Consider the following 25,589-nt stretch of genomic DNA (forward strand, 5'->3'; position numbering starts at 1 on the left):
AGAAAAGAGATAGACTGAAGCCCAGCTGCCAAATTCCATATGTGTTTTGTAGTGAGAGGAGCAGGTTGCAATGAAAAAAAGGCTTCAAGGTACACTTATATTTTTATTTCTTTTTCCCCCCAAGGGTACAGCCCTAGCAGAACCCTGGGTGAAAGATGATGGGACTCCTAGCCAGGATGCGAAGGAGAAAGAGAGAAGAAGCTTCTGCGATACGTACATATAGGTGATGGAGCCCCTTAAAGTCATCTTTGCGCAGTTCAGTAATCTGGTTGTTCTGCAGATCCAGGAGTGTGGTGTCTGATGAGACCTCTCTCGGCACTTCCTTGAGACCTGGATAAAGCAGGAGGGAACGGCAGATTAAGGCTGTTGAAATCCTAGCAGGCGGGTACGTTGCACCTGGCAAGTTTGAGCCAGAACCGCAGCTAGAGTGATCAGATACAAAATAAGGACAGAGGACAAAGTTCCTGGATCTGTTCTGTAGAAGAAGGGGGGGGGGAGGATTTCAAAAAATGAAGCTCACTCATTTATTACTCATATTTGTTACATTTATATTCCACTTTTTCTCCAGTGAACCCCCGATGGTGTTCATGGTTCTTCTCCCTGCTGCTCTCTTATCATCACAATGACCCTTGAGGGAAGTTAGTTTGAGGACTAGTCTGGTGCCTGAATTTCCCAGCTTGGTAGGGACACAACCTTAATGTCCCAAGTCTAGCATTCTAACATCTACACTGCACTGGAACTCACATAAGCTATAGCTGCTGATATTTCTTCACAGTCACAAAATGCAGTGGAACATCTGCATTTCTCCTATTATTCATGCACACTTCTCTTATCTCAGTTCAAAGCTCCTGTGACTCTACACTTTTTTTTTGTCCCTGATAAAAGAATGGTTTATTTTTTAGTATTTCTTTGTGTGATTTAAACTATGTCCAGGGATGGAGATTACTGCTGTGGTGCTTTCCATCTGAAGTTGATGTCTACAGTGAAGGCTTCCAGCTTTGAAGCTATCAATTAGCACTTAAAAGAAAAAGAGAACAAAGAGAAACAGAAAAGCTGTAACAGAGAAGGGAATTTCCTAAATATTTCTCAAAGTGTTGGTAAAGATTTTTTTTTTTTCAGAGAAGAGCCTTTCTTAACGAGAAGAGAAATCAATTTTTAAAGAGAGGTATGGATATGAATTCTGTTAAACACCATCCTCCTTCAGCATCAAGGGACAGAAAGGGGTATTGGTGGAATAAATGCCTTGTCTGGAAAAGACCTAAAATGTTGGAGCCCTGCCATCTTTTGCATCTCGCCTTCCTTCCTCCAACTCACAAGCCCTAATCACAGTTAACTGATCATTAAAGGTAAAGGTTCCCCTTGACATTTTCAGTCCAGTTGTGTCCAACTTTAGGGGGCAGTGCTCATTCCGTTCTCAAGCCGGAGAGCCAGCACTTGTCCGAAGACAGTTTCCGTTGTCACATGGCCAGCGTGACTAGGGAACGCCGTTTTACCTTCCCACTGAGGTGGTACCTATTTATCTACTCGCATTTGCATGCTTTTGAACTGATCATTACAGAGGCATTAATACTGAAGGACAAATATTTGGATTCTTTTTTTAAAAACAACAACACACTTATCAATTTAAATTTGCTTACATTTCTTTTACAGGTTCGGCATGCAAACAAAAAGCAGATCAGGGTATGATCAGACAGCAATACAGGTTTACATTGGATTGCGCTGGAGAGAGCCAATCTTTAAAAGCAATCCAGTTTAAAGCAACCCTTCTGTCCACATGGAATCTGGTCTCATATCAGCTCCGGGAAAAAAAAAAAGAAAAGAAAAAAGAATTTCCTTGCTGTTGGACCAAAAAGATCTGGACTTGGCACAGATCAATGTCATGCTACACATCATCTGGTCATTGGAAAATAGATCGAACCAGACCCTGCCATGGGCAGTGCAAAAAGAGAGCTGTCTTATTGCATGCACCCTCCGTCTTTTGGCCTCTTAACTGCTCTTTGGCATCTTCACCAACAGAGGGCAATAGAGATCTGTCACTGGATTCAGGCCCTGCCTGCCTTGCAGAGGCTAAATTTAACTTAGCAGGGGAGACAGAATTAACTGCTACCACCTCTTCCATTTCCCTTTGCACCCTTTTCTTTGATATTTCTACAATAGCACTGTGTGTGGTCTGAGGCTGTCATGCTGTCGGTTTCCACACTGTGCTAATGTTGTGTGGCAGCGCAAGGATGAGAGCATCATATTAGGAGCTGTGTTATAGATATCCAAGGGCAAAAGTCCAAAGCTCCTGTTTTTTTTATTACATCTAGCCTCACTCTACCATCAGCACCGCAGTGATGTGCAAGTGATTTTCACATGGGCTGCCAAATACAGCCGCCCACTCCGTCACATGCTGGGTAGGTGCTGCTAGTGAACAGCTGAACCACTGAATCCGTGAGTGCAACTTTCACTAGGTGTTCTCACAAGGAAAAATGACTTACATGGGTTTTTTTTTTTTTTTAAATTAAGCTTTCCTGATATTTGGCATTGGACCCAAGGCGAAGCAGGTGTATGGTGAACCGGACTGTTTTCTAAAGAGCTGCACTGGAGTCTGGACCAAACCTTGGATCAACGCACAGCCCCTATTTTATGCCATGAGGCAATTTGTACAATCCAAATGTGTTATTCTCTCTCTCTCTCTCTTTTATTCTGTGGTTAGGTTATCAGGCTGAGACTGAAGTGTCGCCACTTGGGGCTACGGACTAATATCTCAAAAAGCAGGTGTCAGAACTCCAGCAGAGGCAAAGATGGAGAAAGGAAGAATTTCCTTCATTTCCTTTCCGTGGAGGCTGCTGTTGTTCCCTTCTGAAGATCTGCTGCAAGGCGAAACAAACTTTGCCTCAGAAATCGTACTCGTTTGGGGAGTTCAGGAAGCATTTCATAGAAACAAAGCACACGCAAAACAATGCACACATTTTGAAAATGTGAATAGCTTTTTTTAAAAAAATGCATACAAGAGGTCTGACCTGGCCCCAGTGACCTATGCCTTGATTACATCCTGGCTGGACTACTGTAATGCACTCTCTGTGCCGCTGTCTTTGGAAAGTATGCAGAAACTTCAGCAGGCCCCTTATGCTGCAGCCAGATTGTTAACAGGAGCTGGCTACTGGGATCAGATAATCCGCCTCTTACAATAGCATCACTGGCTACTGATCCATTTCTGGGCAGAATTCAAAGTGCAAGTTTTAACCTATAAAGTCCTAAATGGTTTGGGTCTGACCTATTTCAAAGACCATGTCCACCTTTATGAGCCTGCCCGGGTGTTAAGATCATCAGGGGAGGCCTTCCTCTCAGTCCTCCTACACTCTGAGGTACGTTTGGTGGGGACATAGGGGAGGGCCTTCTCTTTCACTGCTCCTACACTCTGGAACTCCCTCCCACAGGAGGCCAGGCTGGCCCCTTCTTTGCTGTCCTTTTGCTAGCAGCTGGAGACCTTTCTCTTCCTTAGGAGACGTTTTAAAATGGGTTTGTGGTTTGTTGCTTCCAAATCTGTTTTTAGTAATGCTTTTACCTAGCGTTTTCAGTATAATGTTAGCTATTTTCAATATAATTCTTTTAAAATATTTGAATAAATTACTGTGTTTAGCTCTTAAGATTGCATTTTTAATAATGTAAGCCACCTTGGGCCTTTTTTTTTTTTTTTAGAAGAAAGGCAGGGTAAAAATATTTTAAATAAATAGGATAAATAAATCCAATTGGAAAAAAGCACACAAACATGCTTCAGCCAAGGGGGAAATGCATACAGTCGATGAAATGCATAAATAAATACATATATTGGGAGGGAAGAGGCATTAACATACACTAAAGTAAACAAACAAACAAATAAATGTATATATTTTAGTGTCCGAATTAAAAACAAAGTCTCACCTAGGTCAGAGCACTGCACCACCCGTAGGTTGCAGTGGCAGCCAAATGGACAGAGTCCTGGGTAGAAGGGAACAATCACGTCAGTCTCAGCCCCTCCTGAAGTAGGGAAGATCCCTGAAGCTTCTTCCTCTTCCTGGACATTGGGATCATCCATGGAGAAGTCCCAGAAGCCTCTCTGCACGAAGGGCATCTCACTGCTCACGAGTCCCAGGAGGGGGATCAGCAAAAGGAGGTATTCCATAGTGGCCGCTGCCAGGCTAAGAGCGGAGAGAGAAGAAGGAAGAAAGAGGGCAGGTTGCTCAGTGAGAGGACAGAAAAATGGGTCCATCTATTAGAAAGTTAAACGTACATGCCACCTTTTCCTCCAATGTTGTTGTTACTCCTCATTATTCAGTCAGAGGGGCACACCGTGCAGAGCAGTGCCCACCATCATTGCTCTAGCCACACCCACCTTGTTCATTTCCCTCCATCAGCCTCAGGTAGCAATAGCTGGAACATTAGGAGCAGGTGTTTCCCTGTACAGGACGTCTGCCTGGCAAAAAATTTAAGAGGAGGAGGAGGAGGAGGAGGAGGAGAAAGACTTTCTGCAAACCCTGTTTCCTCTGGTGATAAAGTTCCTCAGGGAAGGTACAATTGTGAGAACCTGGATAGGCGCTCCCCATATACAACTGTAATGGGGCGCCTGCTTCCTCTCATTGTTGCTGCCCATTCACAGGACCTCTCTGAGCAAGTGAGCAAATTAGGGGGAAATGGACAAAGTACCTAGTCCTTGCACACTTTGCCCTCTTCCTCTGGGAGGTGGAGTCTACCGAAAGAAACAGCAAGCAAAGAGGCGATAGTCGTACGTAGCACTGGTGAGTAGGGGGCCATGTAAGGAGTATGGGACCCTAACTGAGAGTGTCTCATTGAGGAGCCCCAAAACTTCACTACATCACCCTGCAAAAATAAACCCCCTGGCTTTCATAAAATGTATGGAGGTGGTTGATTCAAGTAAGGAAATAAGCCTGAATTATTTCTAGTAGTGAAAAAATAACTAAACAGAAAGGAGACAAGGCTCATTAGAAAAAAGAACGACGCCAGGAAAACTGAAAGGCAGTAGAAAAAGAGGAAGAATGAACATGAGATGGTTTAACTCAAGAAAGGAACCCACAATATTTAGTCTGCAAGACCTGAGCAGGGCTGTTAATGACAATTCATAGGGGCATCATGAATCGAAACTGCATAACAACAAATGTAAATAATTAATGCATTTAAATAGAAAGACAGTAATCTCATCACAGTATAGTAAGTGGTGACCCTGCGAGTCGCGTGCCTCCAGCTCTTTGCTGTCCAGGTGCAAACTCGGTATGGGTAACCCCAAGGTTCCTGCTCCCCTTCTTGATATCTTTAACCAGCCATACTGTAGAGTGGACCCACCCTGGGCATTTCTCCCCCCCCTTTCCTTGCACCCATGATACTGGTACTACATCCAGGTGTCTACATAATGCAGAACTGAAGCTAATATCAACAGAGCCAAAATATGACAAAACCCCTTATTTCCAGGGAATTTTTGTTCCAGTGCCAGCTGGTGGAGTATTATTCATTGATTGATTGATTGATTGATTGATTGATTGATTGATTGATTGATTGATTGATTGATTGATTGGTTTGGTTTGGTTTGATTTCTGTACCACCCATCAGGCAGCCAAGGCTACTCTGGGTGTTTTACAACAACCAAACAATAACATAATCACAAAAAAAAAATCAATAACATCCATAAAATATAAAAGGGCAAAACAAAAATACCATAAAATTAAAAAAAAAACTGTAAAGTAAAATTAAATAAAAGAAGCCTTGATAAACTGCAAGGCCTGGTGATGACCAGGAGCAGACTTTGAAGTCCATCTGTAGCTAGGGCTGAAAGCCTGGTTGTGTGGAGGGTGGGGAGGGGAGAGATGACTGAGGTAGTCTTTCCATGTTTGCGAAATCACAATACAAAGTCTTGAAGGCTCACCAGCAAATAAAGCAAGCCAGAATTCTCATAGTCCCAGAGGGGACATAAATTCCTGCTGTTACACTCAGGCTCTCACATTATGAAAGAAATTTCCTCTTCTAGTCACAAGCTCACGCGTTCTTAATATCTGTTCCTCATCTAGGAAAAAGCAGGATGTCCATGGGACAGCGAACCCCCATTCATTACTGCACACAACTGGTGGTGCAACAAAGCACTCCCAAATCTCTGCACAGAGAGAGGGGATTCAGATGAGCCTGGCTCCTTGCCCAAGGCCATGGCTCACCAGAGCTGTGTCAGGCCCGGCAACATGCCGCTGCGCTTCATTGTCCTCTGCTCAGTCCAAGAGTCGGGTGGAACTGGCTGGCCAGCGGCTGGAATATTGCGCCACTTAAAGGGGGGGGGGAGATGTCAGCTGGTTCTTGCCAAAGCTTGTGTGAAAGCATGAATGTAGGATTTTCTGCCTATTTCCTGGTAGCAAAGGAAATATGGGACAGCAGAAGGAAGAGACGGAGGTGGTGGTGGTGGTGGGAGAAGCCTCTTGAGAGGGGCTTAGCCATATATACTAGGGTACAGGGCTTAGGAACCTTACTTTTTGGGATGACAGCTGCAAGAATTCCCGGCACCCTGGCCACGGCCCGTTCTGGTTTCTAGAGTCACAGGGAACCCTCCCATCCCTCCCCTGCCTGCTGATCCTTATGCTTCCACACCAGCAGATTCTCCCATTGCTTTGTACCTCCCACTTTCTGGCTCTGGTCTGTGGCAGTAAAGCACTGTCTTTTGATGACGGGATGTCTTATTTTGGTACATTTGAATGAAAGATGAAATTATTGCAATGTGATTTATTGCTGGGTTATATTTGTTCTTCTCTGTGAAGAACAAAAGTCTTTCTGTGAAGATCCCTCTGTAAGAGATTTTGCCACAAATGGAATGATTTCTGCAGTAGTTCTTTAAGCAGTGCCACCATCGGCTTGGCTTCTCCTCCCACATCTGAGCAATCATCAAGTCGGGTTCCCCCCTCCTCTCTATGAAATGCTTGCTCCAAACTATGGTGACCTAACGACAACACATGCAGCATCTGCCTTGGCAGTCTTCTCTGCTATCTGCTGTCTCCAATCCACTCAGGATACTAAACTAGTGCTTGTCACACTTTCACTGTGGCTATGTTACTATTCTCTGCAAACCCTTAGGGTGCCCCAAATACTGCTTCTCTCTCTTTCACTATTGCCATGTTGAATCTTTCTGCAAATCTTTTTAGGGACCATCGAAGTTGTAACCCTCGCAATGGAGCATGTTTTCCTCTATTATGGAAGCAGGTACCATTCCCTAGGAACATTTAACAGAAGGGTCTCTCGCGTTAAATATGGATCCAGGGGATTAAAAATGTGGGATTGAAAACTCGATAGCCTGCTGTCACGAATTTGCATGGCATTTTGCAGGTAAAGTTGCTCAGATCTGCTGATCATGGGTATGTTTCAGTTTTTTTCAGCCTGAGGATGTGGATGGGATCTTTTAGGTGGAAGCCACCACATGTGTGTGGGATCTTTGCTCTTCCTGGCTTATAAAAGCAGCCAGAGGGGAATTGGCTGAGTGGGTTAAGGGAGCAGTGAATCTCTCCTTTAGGCAATACAGTGAGGCAGTAATTAGACCTTTCTCATAAGGCCCTTCTTGAATCCCACTGTATTAGTTAGTTATCAGCTGCTGCCCAATATTCCATTTTGGGCAAGGTCTTGGAGCCTGTGGTGGCTTCCCATCCCCAGAAGTCCCTGACTAGTGTCCAGGCTATTTGAAGGACTGTATCCTGCCCATAAAAGCCATCTTGGTTTTTAAGATCTTCTAGGGAGGCCTTGCTCTTGGTTCCACTCCCTTCCCGAGCTCATTTGGTGAAGAGGCAAGAGAGAGGGCCTTCTCGGTGGCTGCTCCCAGGCTTTGGAATGCGCTGCCCTGAGAAGCCGGGTTGGTTCCTTCCCTCTTGTCCTTCCATCGTCAGGCAAAGACCTTCCATTCTATGCAGCTTTTAAGCAATAAGTGAGAGGTGGGGTGTTTCAGGAATACTCCACTTATGACATTTAGATATTTTTAAATGTTTTCTGAAAGGTTATTGAAACTGTTTTTAATCTTTACTAATGTTTAGTAATTTTTTTAAAAAAAATATAGTTTTGTATAGTATTTTAAATTCATTATTGTACAGTCCTTGGGACTTCTATGGAGAGAAATGCATATATGTAATGCATCTTCCTTATGCTATATTAACATTTTAAACCCCCCTTTCCACACTTTTAATCATATAGAATCTTTATATATATAAATGCATATATATATCTAAATGCATATATATACCTTCTATATGCATAAAGAAATGCAGATATATATTTTCACACTTTTAATCATATAGAATCCATACATATACATATATACATATATACATATATACATATTTATATATATACATATACATGTATGTATGTATGTATGTATGTATGTATGTATGTATGTATGTATGTATGTATGTATGTACACACACTGCTCTTTTTGCACCCTCAATTAAGTTTTCCTCAAAGCAGCACAGTGTCTTGGATCTTGGACAGACAGATATATATATATATATACGTATGTAAGATATAAGATATATATATATATATAAGATATAAGATTTTATATGATTAAAAGTGTGGAAAGGGGTTTTTAAAATATAGCGTAAGGAAGATGCTGAGTGTTGCCAAAGGAAGAGACTGATGGTTTTGCTTCCACAGTGAAGCCTAAGACATCTTAGACTCCAATTGCTGACTCTCTCTGACAGTGAGTGGTTATATGAACTGCTGGATAGATAGTACAGTGGTTTAGGAGAAGTTGAGAGTTTAATTCCCCACTGTGGCTTCTTGACAGAGGATGATCTCAATGATCCATAGGGTCCTGCCCAACTCTGCAGTTCTAAGATGATGATGATGAGAGTAGCTACTTTCCATGCATTTTTCCCCAAAAAGCTCCAGTGCAAAATATGTGGCTGGCCTTCTTTTGCTCATGATCCAGAAACACACAAATACTGGCATGGACCTCAGCAACATATGGACTGGAATGACTCTAAACGGGGACAGGATGAACCGAGCACCAATCTGTGTGCCCTGAATTGGGTGCAAACCATGCTGGGACCCAGTTTACATCCCTCATCACAGTGTATTAAAAAAGAACGTTTATGGGGGAATTGCATTATTTTAGAGTTCTGTGGCGTATAAGCTAAGAAGTACTAATAAGTATGTAGCTGAAAATGTGAGTTAAATAGAAACAAAAGAATAAATGAAATGATCAGAAGTACAGCAGAACAGTGGAGTTACAACCTGGTTCCCTAATGGCCATCGTAAAGCAGGTCATTGTAAATGGAACCCTGTTTTCCCATTAAGCTCAATGTTAATACTAGGGGTTTGATACCTGGCAAATGTTCATGAGTTAAAATTGAAAACTTTCCACTTTTCTCTTTTACACTCCTTCTCTCTTGCATTCGTGATGGTTGCTCCTCTGTGACCTCTTCTGTCTCCCAACTTTTCTCTCATGCCTCTTCTGTATTGTGGGCTACTGTCTTCCCCTCTGCTGCCTTCCCTTCTCCACTCCCTTCTCCTCTGTCTCTCTCTTGCTTGTTCACTGAGTGCTCCTCTATGACCTCTGCTGTCCTTCCACTTCTCCCTCCCACATCCATTTTCTTGCTGTTGCACAGCAACAGGTTGTAAAAGTGTGTGTGCGGGGGGGGGGGGGAGGCATTAGCTGATCTTGGAATGGTTGTAAAAGTGGGGGATTGTACAGTGAGTCATTGCAATTTGGTGCCCCCTCTATAACAGAACAATAAAGATTTAATTTTACCTCCCCGCTCTTATTTGCATACATTTTCCCCCCTATAACTAGTCAGGAAAGGTTCTGCACAGGACTTGCTATCCCAAGCTGGTGCCCTCCACACGCTGTGGTCCTCCACACCTATCAGTTGGCTACTGGCCAGGCGTACTAGGAAACCAAGTTTAGCCCAGGAAGCTTTTGGAGGAAGCTGCAATACTTTGAACTAGTTCAACTGCATATTCCACCTTGAATATTTTATTGCTCACAGCATCCAAATTTTGCACAGTATCCGTGTAAGGACTTGGGTAGGTCCAGCATCCTCTGGCATGGAGATGTGGTGCTGGGAAGAGGCAGGATTTAGCTACTTCTAATGGTGTGCTTCCTTTGACGTGACTCTCAACACCTATTATTTGTGAAGGGAGCACTTGTGATTAAATATTAAATATGAGACATTCTACACTGTCATGTCTGATTTGGCGAAGAGATCACACACGGAAGACCCTAAGAACTCTCTGTATCTGCTACAAAATCTTGTTTTCATAAAATGCTATCTGCATTAGAGACAGAAGAACGTGGTAAATGACAGGTCTTGGATGACAACTCCCATCATCCCTAGCCTGTTGTCAAGTTTTTCTGGGAGAACATAAACAGACCCATTCCAGAGGTGGACCTCAGCTGGAGATTCCTTGCCAGCTAATGCAGACAATTTGGGGGTAAACTGACAAATAAAACTGATGGCGTATAAGTCAAGTGTTGCGTGTTCCTGTCTTGTACAGTTACTCATGTAAAGAAAAATCTACGTTTTATGTCTTTCAGTTTTTGATTTGTGCAAGGTTGTTCAGAGTATCTGTGGCAAGACAGCAGAATGTAAGTGACAGAAGTAATCACTTCATCATTATTTGCCATCTAACTCTGTGCTCTCTTTTGTCAATCTCTAAAAATATTTACTTCTTTTAAAAATTCCAGGCCATAAGCACCCTGGGCAGGAATCATGCCATTTCTGGATTCAAAATCAGCACAAAGGACCCCAAGGGCTGCTGATCATTTCGGTCTTTTCACTTGGAGAACTTTGTAGGAGACAAACACCCAGGATCTGCTCACAACATTCTGCTGTCTGAGACAGAAAATTGTTCAATGGCACACATCTCCCTTCTACTACTTAATGTGTCTAACCAGCAAGATTTCTTGCACATACAGTGGTGCTTCACTTAACAATGCTAATTGGTTCCAAAAAAATCGCTGCTAAGCGATTTCATCGCTAAGTGAAACGCGGTTTCCCATTGAAATGCGAAAATCGCCATAGGAAACATCGCTAAGCAAAACACAGTTCCCCAACTGAAATGCATTGAAACCTATTCAATGCATCTCAATGGGAAAAAAATACAACAACAAATTAAAAAAGAGTCAGAACAAAGTCAAATTTGGTTACCAAAGGGTTTATTAAGTGCACTTTATGATTTCAAACATTTTAAACAGTAAACTTTAGCTTTATAAATAACAGGAAAACATTTAAAAAACAGCAAACATGAGGCTGTTTAAACCATCGTTAAGCGAAACAGGGGACCCAAAATTTAATCGTTATGCGAAGCATGGTCCCAACCATCGCTAAGCAAAAATAACCCATAGGGACCATCGTTAAACGAAGTGTAAAAACGCTCTGGAAAAGTCGCCGCTAAGCGATTTTGTCATTAAACGAAGCAATCGCTAAGAGAGGCACCACTGTATCTCACTTTAAAAAAAATACGAACAGCAGCTTCATTGCTATTGTGCTTATATGGGAGAAATTCCTGGGAAATTGTGTGCCCTGCTGTTGAGATCTATGCCATCTTTCAACTCAACCTGGCTGGGAATGTTGATGGTGCTGTATAACACACACACACACACACACACACACACACACACACACACACACACACACACACTTCAAGAGATAGCCATTCACACATTCTCCCATTTGTGGGAACGATGTGTTTTCTCCAGACATCCAGAACTGCACAATTCTAGCAGGGGTTTGGACAAGGAGTGCATCACAATGTCTGTAAAAGGGGACAAGGCATATAGGGCACCAATCACGTACAAAGTATAATGTCAGGCAGCTATAAATGCAAACCAAGCAGCTGGAATTGCAAATAAAGGCAAACAAAGAACACTCCAGCTGAGCCATGAGAATCGCTGGCTAATCCAGCTGGCAATTATATAACCATTAAGTAACATCATGTAAGTAAGACATGGATGACTGACTTCAGACTTGGACAGTCTATCCTTAGAGATAACAAACAAAATGGAAAACATGAAGCAAACAACCACCTTATTGTATCACCGATGGGCCGAATCCAGTGGGGATAACTTTGTGCATCAGGGCAATGGTACAACCTTTTTTTCTCTCTGTCTTGGCTTACCTGGCCATGAGGCCAGGCACAAAACTCTTTCCTTGACCTGAGGAGGCAGAAGATCATGACAGATAGACGGCAACATGTATAGCCTCAGTGGCCTATATGTGAATCCAAAAGAATTATGGCCAGTACGTTTTAAAACTGCAAAGTAAAATTGTCAAGATGTTATAGGTGACAGTCAGAGTCCCCTGTCAGAAAGCTGAAGTTTGTCATGAGGGAGACTGCATGTTCATTCAGACACAATACCTTCCTTGCACAATCAAACTTTTCAAACACAGTGGGAAGCAAGTGTGTTGCCAAAAGGAAAAGGAATACTGTTTTCTAAACCAGAAGCAGAAAAGAAGGAAATCTGGATCCAGCAATCAATCATTAGGTGATCCCAAATATGAACTCCATAACTGGATCAGGGCTGCCAGATCAACAGCATCTGACATCTTGAGACCTAAAGATTGAACCTGAAAACCTCAGTCTGAGAGCCAAAGTGTCTAGATCCTCAACTCTGTTTTACATACAAATCTATGCACGTATAGTAAGATATGTAGATTAAGAGTCACGAGAGGAGGCAACAGAAGTATGGGCAGAGAAAATACACTGAAGCATGTGCATAAAATTCCAGATATATATACCACCCCTTTTCTCTCTAAGCTGTTTTCAAATATTTTGCATTCATGATGTCCTTTTTAGAAAAAGGGATGCTGTGAATTTCTATTTAAAGTCAACTGAAAGATTTGCAAAGGTCTATATTCACCTAGAGGGATATGGTGGTGCTGCGGGTTAAACTGCAGAAGCCTCTGTGCTGCAGGGTCAGAAGACCAGCAGTCGTAAGATCTAATCCACGCGACGGAATGAGCGTCACTTGTCCCAGCTCCTGCCAACACAGCAGTTCAAAAGCATGTAAAAATGTGAGTAGATAAATAGGTATCACCACAGTGGGAAGGTAATGGCATTCTGTGTCTAGTCACACTGGCCACATAACCATGTAAACTGTCTACGGACAAATGCTGGCTCCATGGCTTGGAAACGGGGATGGGCACCGCCCCCTAGAGTCGGACACGACTGGACTAAATGTCAAGGGGAACCTTTACCTTTTATATCCACCTACATGGACCGCTGAATGATCGGCTCTTTTGGCTGATTTACCATGATCCTGTATTTTCCCACCAAGTCAGTCATCTGGAATAAATCAAGGTATTGGAGCCAACTACCTCCATGGTGTCTTTAACCAGAGCATTGGAGTAGGACGCACCCATTAGCCAGCCGGGTTAGCTATCTATAAATATTTTTGCCTGTTTGCTACATGTATATCCTGCTTTTCTTTCAATAACTCAAGACAACATACTTGTTTCTCTTCTTCTCCACTTTATTTTTACAACCTGTGAGGTAGGCAAACCTAAGAGCATGTGGCCGGCCACCCATTGAGCTTTATGGCCAAGTAAGGATTTAAGTCCAGGACTGTGAAGTCACAGTCGAACACTTTAGCCACAATGACAGATACACAGATGTGTATAGTTATAAAGAGTAATGATTTGCTTGCTTTTAAAAAAGAATATTGAGGCATGACAGCTTGGGCCTTCATCCATCTATCTGAGTCTCACAGGTCAGGGACAACGCATGAGGAGACAAGTGTGAGGGCTGTCATACATGTTTCTCCTCTGCATACTGTTTCTGATAGCAAGCAAATCAGTGCTGTTTATAGCTACACACCCACAAATACCTAACAAAAAACAGAGTCACTGTGCCTGGCTTCTAATAGCAGGCACGCATCCTGTAATTGTACGAAGCTCCAGAAAAGCAGGGTTGTAATTTAGCAGCTATTTTAGCCTGCATCCTCCAGGCTTGTCATGGTCAGTAAGAGACCCATCCCTTGTCCCAAGGGCTACCCTCACGGCCAGCTTCTTGAGACGTTACTGTATGCCATGCAGGGGGGAGGGCGAGGGAGGAATCTGGAAACTGGCTATAGATGTAGTTGGCATTTTCTCTCTCCACACCCCACTCCTTGCAAGTTCCCCCAGGTCTTTAGATGTGGAAAATTGTAGTAAGTCATGCAGTTCCAGATGGCAAAGCCTGAAGAGGTGAGATCATTGTGACTTGGTTGCATGCCTCCTCCACCCCCCTCTTACTGTAAAGAACTGAGTCTCTTGTGAGCTGAGGTCATACAGTAAGAGGCTTCACTAAGGCATTAAAGGTTGCCCTTGATCAAATTCAAGCAAATCCATCAGCCCCCCCGAAAGCAGAGCTAGGGTGGCCAGCGGAGGCACACCCACAACCCTATTGTTAAGCAGACGGAAGCAACTGCCTTAAGGAGCAGATGTGAGGGAACAGAAGTGGCTCTTATTCCTGCCTCCCCCCCCCCCCCCAGCTCTATGCCTGTCTTGCAGGACAAAAACATGTGAGTTATACCACCAGTCCTGCACCCCAAGCTAGCCTTCTGCCCTCAAATGTAGTGGGAGATTCCCTCCCATTGTCAGTACTGAAAGGAAGCTCCACTGCCAGTGCCGATAGTCTCTGTATATAGAATTGGATGGCTGCCATTTTGTCATTTGCCTCACGCAGCAAAATTGTCCTGGCCAGCCTTGTACACTGTGAGAGAAACTGGTACATTAAAGGCAGAGGTGCTACAGAAAGCAGCAAGGATAGTAATAAGCTGCGTGGTCTGGTCTGGCCTGACCTGCTTGTTCCTGCCTTGTCTGCTTACCCTGTTGTTCCTGCCTTGCCTCTCCTTGCATCCCCAGACCCTGCTGCCTTGATACTGCTCCTTCTGGCTTCGACTTCTGGACTGTCTGACCATGATTCATGTAATCCTTCTACTGGACGTGGCTGCTGTTTGGACTCAAAACCTCAGCTGGTTGGTCTCTGCTTGGGCTGTGGGGTTGTTCCTAACCTGTTCCTGTGGTCTTGCTCTGGACTGGGTCCTGGTGCCTTTTCTACTGAACCCTGACAATGTCAATGAAAAAACCTAATGATTTTTTGGGTGCTTTCAGATCGATTTTTGGGTGATTTCACCTAGTACTGCACGCCAGAGGACATAATGCAGTTATTATGGCTTTACCTCCTGAACAGAAGGGCTAACGCAAGGTATTGTGTTGCCCAAGAGAAAGAACAAGATGGCAGCCGCTCCCATTCTGTGCTGAAAAGGCAATCGGACTGGCGCATCGGAACTTTCTTCAACATCAACGAGAGGCCGGTATCTTTCACAGCAGCTGCAAACAGGCAGCAGACCAGCTGCAGGGAAGGGGCAGGGGGTAGGGCCTGCTCCCTTGTAACATCTAGCCGCTACTAGCATTTGCCACCTGAGGCAACCACCTCATTCTGGCCAGTGGTAGGGCTTAATCGACCTTCTGGGGTGAGAAAGGGGACAGTTTCCTTATGACAGCTGTGGGAAAACAGGAAAGAGTTGCAAAGAGAACATGACAAAATTGGGACACTATGTAACATTCTGAGAATAAGACTGGGCAGTTGCACACCAAAGGTCTTGCCTGGAAGCTTTTTTTTGTCCTCCAAAGCCATACAGAGCATATTTAATTATTGTGGTCTCTCCCAAAGAATGATGGCTGAGGGTTGTGGTTTAGTGAGGGCATCTCTTCTAGAAACCTCTAGCCCAGCTTGAATACATCCCCATCAGCACTGAGGTGCCTTTTATGAGGAAAAATGACCACCGGGGCCTCATCTTACTTGTACTGAAAAGGTATTGAACATATATTGAATTGTACTTAAAACGATGTCCAGTCAAGACTGTATCATCAGGCAAAATGAACAACCACTGAGGGCAACAGAAGCTGGGAAAAACAGGAATTATAGTGAGATGTTGGATCACAGAGTTGTGTTTGCCACACAGTCTGCCCTTTACTTCCTAGGCCAGAGTACTGCCCTCATGTCTGATGGGGGACATTGTTGTCAGTTCTGAAATCGGCATCAACTTCCAGTCTAGTCAGCTTTTGTACACAGAATTGGGGAAAATGTCATTTTGACCTTTACCTCAGGCAGTAAAGTTTTGTGGGTCCTGTTTTCAGCCCCGGGGGGACTCTGATGTTTTGTCCTAGACCCCATGAGGTTAATCTTCCCTTCTCCCCTTTTTACAATGAAATCACAGTCAGTTAGTGGATTGGGATGAGTGGTGCCTCACCCCCAAATTTTGGGGTAGCAAACACACTGCCCTGGCCACAAGGTATTCCTGATATGAATTGTAGGCAGAATGATACAGCTCTGCACAGGAGCAGAATAAATAAATAAAATACAGGAGATAAGTCTGAACGCTGAGCTACTTCGAAAGGGTTTTTAGCCAACGCCTCTCTGTTTGCGAATCTTAATCTCCTCCCACCCCCCAAAACATGCTTATATACTGCACAGTTTTTGTTTTTCATTTTGTTCTTTGCATTGCTTTGGAGATGTAGAAGGTACAAACATCAGGGCATAGGTATAACTGGAGCTGTGCATATATTTGTACAGAAAGCAGGGCAGCGCATGACAGGTTTTTAAATTTCCTGAAACACATGCCTTTGAAGACAGAAGTTCTTCCTCTTAAGCCTGGATGGGGGTGATGGGACTACAGTTTGGATTGTTCAGTGCTCAGAGGCACTCTCTGCCCTTGTGGCTGTGCCCCCCATCCTGAATACAAGTTTTAAGGTTAAAATAGATCCTAATGTTAGACTTTAGCACAAGGAGGGTAGGACTATTTGCAGAGGAGGACAGGGCTTCTGCGCCTTCAAGGCTGTGCAGAAGAAATAAGTTCGACACAGGCAACATTTCACGCTTCAGCATCCCACAGTCCATCTCCTAAGATTTCCTGTTCTGTTCGGCTCTTAAAGACCCAGGAGGCACGTCACCCAAGGCGCACCTGCCTGTCCCACCCTCTTGTACTTAATTTTTAAACTTTACCACAAAGAAATCAAACCATCTCATTATATTTCTCATTCTGTTCCACTTGAGGTTTAGCTATGATTAAGGTTGCTCTGGGTTGGCCCCAGCTCAAATTAACACAGGTTTGGCCTCCAGAATTACTCTTCTGGAACTGGTACAGTTCTGCACTGTACTGAGGTATAAGGAGGCCCCAAGCTAGAGGAAAGCCAATCCACACCCCCTTTTGCGTCTCTCCAGGAATATAGAGTTGGAAAAAAAAGTCTAGTGTGACTTTGCCACGTTACCATTTCTGTACCTTTTGATCTGCTTCATGGGCTGCCCCTTCTAGGCAAGGATGACGACTAAACATAAATAAGATGGGTTTTTTATTTTTTATTTTTTCAGTTCCACACTAGCAGGGAGATGTGGAGACTCACACTCTCATATGGTGTTTTGTTTGGTCTAAGGTACAATTGGTTTTGCAAGGCTGATGTGCAAACTAGAAGAGAATTCATGGGTTGATTTTTTTTTACAGCAAAGGCCTCATTGACAACGAGGGAGCAGGCTTGTGTTTGAAGGCAAAGTTGCACATAACATTCAAAACATCAGTTAAATACACATTGTTGATTTATTATTAATAGTAGATACAATATATATGATCACTGTCTGGGGGTGGTTGTGGGGAAGGTATAAGAACTGGTTCCCCAAGTTGCCATTATGCCCTACAAGACTATTCTTGGGGGCAGATTTTTATCACCATCACAGTAGGGGAGGAAAGGGTTAGAGAAAAGCTTGGAAACTTGATCTGAGGGTCCAACTACACAACAAGTAAAATGTGAATGTGAGGGTGGTTTCTCCAGGTAATTTGCATTACCTGGCTACAAAGAGAGAGAGAGAAAGGTGAAAACTGATAAATAGCCTTGGTTGCAGCTTGTTGATGTAGCTGTGAGGGTACAGGAGAACTGCCTTAATAAGCTGTAAAAAAGGGACATACGGGCTTTCCTCCTCCCGTTCTCTCATTCCTTTGTGCGTGGTTTGTCTAGGTACCCTAGTGCAGTACAACTGGCACCAAACTTTTTTTAAAGGGCATTGCTTGCAAAGATCCAGCCATCCCACAGTTTTTACATAAGCTCCCCCCCAGCGTCCATGCCATCACATCAACAACCAGCAACCTCCCCCCCCCCACTTTTCTGCATTGATCTAAACAACCACACTGCCTCAACTGATGTGAATGGATCTGATGCCCCCACAAAACAGAAGCTTAAGTAGCAGAGGGGGAAAAAACTACTGATGGGGTGGAAGGAGTCCAGGCTGATTCACATTGGCTTTTCCATCATATAGTTTAAAAAAAGTGAATCAGACCATCCTAATCTCACAGCATTTCCCTCATTATATGTTAATGTAGTTGCATGCTAAAATGGCTAATGTATTAGCATTAATCAGTACTTTAATATTTTTTATAATATGTTAAAGGTGCGTATTATATTTGGAGTACTGTACTACATTAGAAAGATATTACTAATGCATTACTTTTAAAATCATTGTTATCACCATTATTCCCTTGAAAATGGGGAAAGGTGGGAAAATCTTTCCCCCATGACATTTAACACTGAAGAAAGAACATGTAAATCTCTCCCATGAAAGCAAAGTGTTGGCATTAATGTTCAAACTACTGAAGAAAAAAAAAAAGGCTTTGTGCTCTCATTACCTCCCCAAGTAATACATTGCAGGTATCATCATTACTTCTAACACATCACCACCAAGCTCCCCTTCACCTTCCACCATTTCCTGCCAAGGGTAAAGACAGAAAGGAAAAAAGTGCAAGTTGAAGTGATGCGTCTAGCAATCTATAGCACTTCATTCAGACGGCGGATGTAGGCTCACAGGACTGACCCCTTCTCTGTACAAAAGAATTCCTCTCACACAGAGGACTCTGCAGGAGTTCTGGAATTTTGGAAGGAAATGTGACAGAATGCTGCTCCTATTAATATCTATTCTTTAAAAAAATGTATTTGGAAAGAAGGAAAATAATCTAACCTGGGCTCTGTCTGAACAAATTCAGGATTAGCAAAGGGGGGAAATGATGCTTCAGGCAGCAGGGTTCTCGGAATAAACGAAGGCAGGAAGTAATGTTTGGATGGTTCTCTTTCCTAGGGGAAAGCTTGGGTGCTTTTCTTCAGGCACCCAAAATGTTAGGAAAAACAAAACAAAAATAAAGGAATAAAGAAAACAAAACGTTATGGCACCTTAACGATGAAACACTATATTTTAATGTGAGCTTTTGTAGACAAATCCACTTCTAAAGACAAGTGTCCTAAGTAACTCTAAGCAAAATTCAGACCAATATAACCAGCTGCGGTACTTAAAAGAATGGCTTGGGCATTTTTATGGCTTCTCATCAAAATATTATTTTTTATAGAGTCAAGAGATCAGCTGCCAAACCAGAATTCAAGAACAGACTCAAAGAATTGTTTAGTCACAGTAATTTATCATCTTTGACTTTAGTTTGGATTTTGCCCTGGTACAACACAATTTAAGTATCAAAATAGCCTGACATGTTATTTAATCATCTTAAAAAAGTTCCCCTTGAGGAAATCTTACTCCCTTCTGAGATTTTGTTTCATGCTGTCTGCCGTTTTAGATGGAAGATTGTGTAACACTGTTCACAATTAGTCATATTGTGATTGGAAAAGTGGGAAAATTGGGTATTATGACTTATTTGCCCTATATGCAGGTGATAAATAGGTTCTTCCCCCAAAATGCTGAAGTAGTGAGAGCTTTGGTCCTATTTCTAACAAATTTGTGTTGTATTTCAAATGACAGTCAACAAATTCTCCAAAAAGAAAAAAATGTGATGTGTTTTCTTAATACAACCAAAAGACAAGAGTATGCAATCCTTTTATGGGAGCATTAATATATCAAACATAATCTGGATTTTGACTCCTGCAAGACTCTTTGGTCATTACTACACAGCCAGAGAAATGCAAGCTTACTCACAGTGAAATCACACAAGGGAATTTGGGTTTCTCTTGATCTGTTCATGTTAACTTACCACACAGGAGAGAGGAGGAAATTGGCTAAACAGTCTTGTTTGCAGCTTATGAATGGAGCTCTCCTATAGCTCTGTGGGAGGCATAGTTACATAAGAACTTCCTAATAAGTTGTAAAGAAGAGTCAGGTTGGAATTTCCTCCTCTTGTTCTTCTTACTGTGTAGTCATAGCTGCAGGGTTGAATTACTTTTGATGGTGCGCACAGAATCAAGCTGTGCAAACACCATCCCCGATCCTCATATGTATGTATGTATGTATGTATGTATGTATGTATGTATGTATGTATGTATGTATGTATGTATGTATGTATGTATGTATGTATGTATGTATGTATGTATGTATGTATGTATGTATGTGGCATTATGTGCAAAGATCTAGCCTTCCAAGGCTGGATCTTTGCTATCACCAGCCATTGCACTAATCCTGTTCATATTTTTTTGCATCAGTTCAGTCACTCCAGTGGCAGATGGCAAAACTATGGATTTGATGGGGGAGGTCTCCAAGGCTGATTTGCATTTCTTTTTAGATCATATTATCAATTTTAAAAAGCAAATCAGACCATCCTCAATCCCTTAGCATTTCCTGCATTTTTGTCAATCTAGCCATAACCTTTGTCAGGCAAAGAAATTGTTAGTTTTTCTTAAACCAAAGCAAATATTTTACATATCTGATCTTGCCAGTATTTTGGATTTATTATATTTTGGGTTACGCAACTATGACTCTGTCCAATTTTATCTCTTCCTTTCTGTTTGATCGTGTGCACTTTGTAAATTTTGTTATGGATTACAGATATGATTTCCATTGTGGTGTAGTAACAGACTAAGACTCTGGAGAACAAGGTTTGAATCCCCATTTAGCCATGAAAACTGACTAAGGAAGTGGAATCAGTAAAAAAAACTACTTCAATATCTCACTTACCTTAAAAATCCTATTAGAGTTGCTATAAGTCAGTTCTGACTTGACATCACAGAACACACACACACACACACACACACACACACACACACACACACACACACACACACACACACACACACACACACACACACACACACACACACACACACGTGTATACAATATCATTTTCTAAATACATATTATTAAAAGAATAGAGAATGTGAGGTCCAAATTCAGTGGATACATGGGTGGTTTGTTACCTTACTCTCTCTGATTCTTTTCGGCCCCTATTTCTCCAAATGTGACATCTCAATGCAAAGATGAATCTGCCACTTCAATATTTTCTAATAAAACATCTTTATTGTTTAACAAGGTTTCGTGGGCTTTTTCAACAATAACATCTGCCTCTGATTTCACAGAAACGGTGCCATATTTATCTTCCTTAAACAACAATAAATTCTCCTTCCTATTGAAGGGCGAAGAATTCAAAAACGGTTTATAACTGTCAAACTCCGATAACAAGTCCCCTGGAGGTATCTCCTTTTACTTCAGGGTGAGGAGTGAAAGATTCAGCCCACCTGTGGCTCCCAAACCTTCTTGCCCAGTGTAGGTCTCAAATTGGGATGAAATGGTCTGGCCCCACAGGGTCTCCCACCTCTCTCTATACTTTGTTTTCTTTCCACTGAGCTTTCCTCTGTATCCATGCTTTGTACCTCTTTCTCTCTTCTCTCTCTTCCATCTTGCCCCAGTAGGTGGTTTCCTATATATTTGCCTTTTCCACTCCGGAGGAACTCTAAATTCCACCCATTCCCCTGTCCAGGGGTCTTCTTAAACCAAATCCACTAAATCCTTCTTCTCTTTTAATTTCCCCAGCCAGCATGCTTCCTCTTCCCCTTCTTCCACCAACTGCCCCCTCTGCCTCCCTACTCCTCCCTTTTACTCTCTTTTTCCCGCCAAAATGGCACCCCCTATTGTTTCTGTACCTATGTCTCTAGCCCTTGTAAGTCTTTCATTATGTCTGCCAGCTGTCCCTCATGGATTCCTCTTGAAGAGACAGGCAGTACGCCTCTTGGGCCACCTTTGAGGTTGGTCTCAGCCTCACACTCTCACTAAGATTTGGGTCAGTCCGGCTAGGAACGAATTCTTCATTGCTTCCTCGCCTTTTCTACTTTTAAGCTAACTAGAGCAAGCTACAAGATCAGGAGGTGTTGCTGATGGTGCCTGCCTTCTCTCTGAGGCTTTGCAATGGGACCAAGAAGCAATACTGGACACAAATCAGCCTTGTGGGACATGGGGCAAATACTTCACCACTGTCCATTCCTCCTCTTTAAATACTTTCCTCACTTGTACCTTGAAGAAAGGAAAATGGGGGCAGGGTTCAGTTGACCACTGTACTAAATATTAAAATAAGCAAAAACTATATTGTAACACTTGACATAAGCATTGCAGCCATAGAATTATACAAGCATAATTTCAACAGGCATGATTATGTATGACAGAACAGAAATGGCACACCGAGCTACAGAGTTTTCTTTTGTCATTTGCTAAGACACAATCGAAGCCACCTTTCTCATAATTCCAGAAAAAGTAATGAATGAATAAGCAGACTCCAAATGAAGTCCAGAATACAGAACAGCCAGAAAAGTTTGCAAGATTAATCTCTACAATGTGAAGCAATACAGATGCTGAGACAACTAGATCAACCAGATTACAAAGAGCTCTGTAAAACTGAACTGAACAACACATCATTCTTACAACAATATGCACCACTGGCAAGAAGCTTGCTGCCAATTTATGCTTGCACAAGGGAAATTGCATAAATATTGGTGACAAATTGCTGGTCATTAGCAAGGTGATCTTTACATACCTGGGTGCGCATCTGATCACACAATCTAGTACATGCCCAGGAATGCAAATGTTTGGCAATTTGCCACCAAGAACTGTATGGTTTTCTTAATAATAATTGTGTGCTCTGTCAAGTCAGTTCTGACTTAGGGTGACTCTTCTCTGGGTTTTCTAGGTAGGCAGTACTACACAGGCTGGGCCTTCTGAGACACACAGGCGGGGAACTGAATTCTCAACCTCTGGCTCACCGCCAGTTACCTCGCTTATGATTTCCTTTAGGTAAGTACAAATTAGCAATAGGATTCTGGCCAATTCTAACAACAACAACAACAACATGCCCATATGGCTATTGGGGGTGGGCCTTCCTCTCCTCCTCTCCTCATGCTGCTTTGCTTCAGAAAACGTAGCTCTCCCTTCCAGCTCACTTTTGGTAACAACACTGGGACAAAGAGAAAAGGGTATCTAAAGATGCCAGGGTGGGAAAGGAAGACAAGGAACAATTTGGCACCTTTGTGTGCCTCTTTTAATATTAAAAGCAGGCAAGGATGTTGGCAAGTCTTTGGGTCTGAGTGTCCCAAGTCCAAGTCCAAACCTTTGGCAGACGTTCCGATTCTGAGTCCGAGTCTTTGGTATCAAGTTCTGAGTCCCAAGCCTCAGGTCTGAGTCCCTTTTAAAACAAGCGTTTCCCCCCAGAAAAAAAGGGTGGGTGGACGTGTTCTGTGTGGAGTGTGTGTAGGGAGGTCTGAGGCCTGTGAACCACCTACACTTGGTCCCCTCTGCCCTTCCCCTGAGCATCTGATTGCCACCATCCAATTCTTCTTTCAGGTTTACAGTTTCCTTCATTAAAAGCTTAGGGACTTGGAAATGTGACTCAGAAAACTGTGTCTCAGTTGAGAGTCAAGTCTGAGTTACTGGGGGGGGGGGGAATTGAGTTGAGTCTGTGTCACCAGCTTGACTTTAGCCCGACTCGACAGAGAGTCACATGACTCAAGTGCCCATCCCTGAAGGCAGGGACCACCAGCCCTCTTTACACACAACTGGGACAGACTTGTGTCTACCCCCATTCAAGCCTGGACCATTAGACAGAGTGAGATAACTTCTTCAGGCGTGGAGGGTGTTATGAAGGGAAGCGATTTACTACTTATTTAAGTTTTTTTGGTATGGATAGGGAGGCATGCAGAGATGCAGGAAGTCATTCATGGGACTACAACTCCCAGAACACACAAGCCAGCTCAAACAAGTAACTTTTCCTGTCTATGGAAGATGTATTCATAATCAATCAATCAATCAATCAATCAATCAATCAATCTTTATTTCCAGTCTCCGACCCATTAAAAGATGTACTCATAAGATTTTCCATTTTAGCTACCAAAATAGTTTAGCTGGCTCTGGTTGCTGTGTATCTTGGCATGGTTGAGAGGGGCATCATCAACTCTTCTGTCTCAGGCAGCAAAATATCTTGGACTACCCATACTCCCTTCTCACCCAGTCTTCTTGAGTTCTATGTCTCTATCTGCAAGGGTAAATATTAGGCGCGGGGAAATTTCCTTTTCAAAAGAGTAGTTTATTTTATTTCACAAGAGTGATTTCAACCAGTTGTCCTTGCCTACAGAGCTAGGAAGTACAGACCAGACTGTTCAGTTGTGCTTTGGGTAAAACCAGTTTAATGTAGATAAAACTGCCTCTAATGTATTCAGTCTTAGAGCACATCCAGATGAGCATACATATAGCTTGCTATTTGGATCGCTTTTAGTGCTGTTTGGTATGCAGACCTTTGTGTGTGTTTTGAGTTAGAGTGATCAATCCCATGCCTTTTTAGAGCAGCCCCACTCCTTTTTGGCACAGCACCAGGGCTACATGGTTGGGTTTCAGGGGTGGGCTTTTTTTTTGCATAATTTGTAGCATCCCTAATTACCTTGTTCTGTAGCTTGTGCAGATGGTTAGTTTGTATTCAAATACAGCTGTGGGTAGTATTAACTGAAGTGACAATCCTATATTTGGTGGGTTGGGACATTAAAAGGTACAATGAAGAACTCCCCTCTCTTCTATTTTCATTTACTGCAGTTGTTTTCAACCTTGGGTAACCAAGGGTATCCTTGGATTACAACTCCCAGAAGCCTTCACTGTTGCCCAGGGTTTCTGGGAGTTGCAGCCCAAGAACAAGTGGGTTACCCAAGGCTGGAAACCACTGATCTACTGTACAGTGGGGTCTTGACTTGAGAACCTAATCCGTATTGGAAGGCGGTTCTCAAGTCAAAAAGTTTTCAGGTTAAATCTGCATTTCCCATAGGAATGCATTGAAAACCATCTGATCCGTATCTGCTCTTTTCCGTCCATAGAAACTAATGGGAAGCTGCTATTCCACCTTCGACCACTAGAGGAGGATATTTTGTTTCTTTTTTTCTTAGGTCAAGAAATGTTCAGGGAAGACAGGGAAAATACAGTCCAGGCAGGACAGTACCAGGCAGTCTGAAGACTGTCTCCCAATCCACTCTCTAAACGCTGGGAGGAGTGAGGAAGCAGACAGGCACCCTTTTCACTGGCCAACAGTTAACTGAAAGTTCACATTTTGCACTTTCCCTGCCTCCCACGTGGTTTTTTTCAGTTCTTAACTCAAATCTAAGTATGTAAGTCAAGTCAATATTTTCCTATGAGAGTGGTTCTTAAGTCAAAATGTTCTTAACTCGAGCCGTTCTTAAGTCAAGACCCCACTGTACTGTTTAATTTTTAAAATATATTTTCCTACTGATGCAATGCAATTCTAGTTAAACAAGACATATTGACAGTATGTGTACCATGCTAGGTAGATGCATTGCTGTTTCACTATGTCACTTATTTAACAGAAAAAT

The 25,589-nt window shown here is 42.8% G+C and overlaps 1 protein-coding gene across 2 annotated transcripts in view; it reads right to left on the reverse strand.

Annotated features, from left to right (window-relative positions):
- BGN (biglycan) overlaps positions 1 to 25,589 on the reverse strand; it is a 52,619-nt gene that overhangs the window by 10,457 nt on the left and 16,573 nt on the right. The window contains exons 2-4 of one of the 2 annotated variants that reach the window (XM_078386558.1): positions 12,860 to 12,979; positions 3,907 to 4,163; positions 218 to 330 (exon numbers count right to left, since the gene is read on the reverse strand). In XM_078386558.1, coding sequence (XP_078242684.1) covers positions 218 to 330; positions 3,907 to 4,147 — 354 coding nt within the window. In that variant the 5' untranslated portion in view covers positions 4,148 to 4,163; positions 12,860 to 12,979. The remainder of the gene's footprint in view (positions 1 to 217; positions 331 to 3,906; positions 4,164 to 12,859; positions 12,980 to 25,589) is intronic. The other variant, XM_020793035.3, reaches the window with a different exon arrangement.

The sequence above is a fragment of the Pogona vitticeps genome, chromosome 2, assembly GCF_051106095.1.
Source record: "Pogona vitticeps strain Pit_001003342236 chromosome 2, PviZW2.1, whole genome shotgun sequence".
Lineage (NCBI taxonomy): Eukaryota > Metazoa > Chordata > Lepidosauria > Squamata > Agamidae > Pogona > Pogona vitticeps.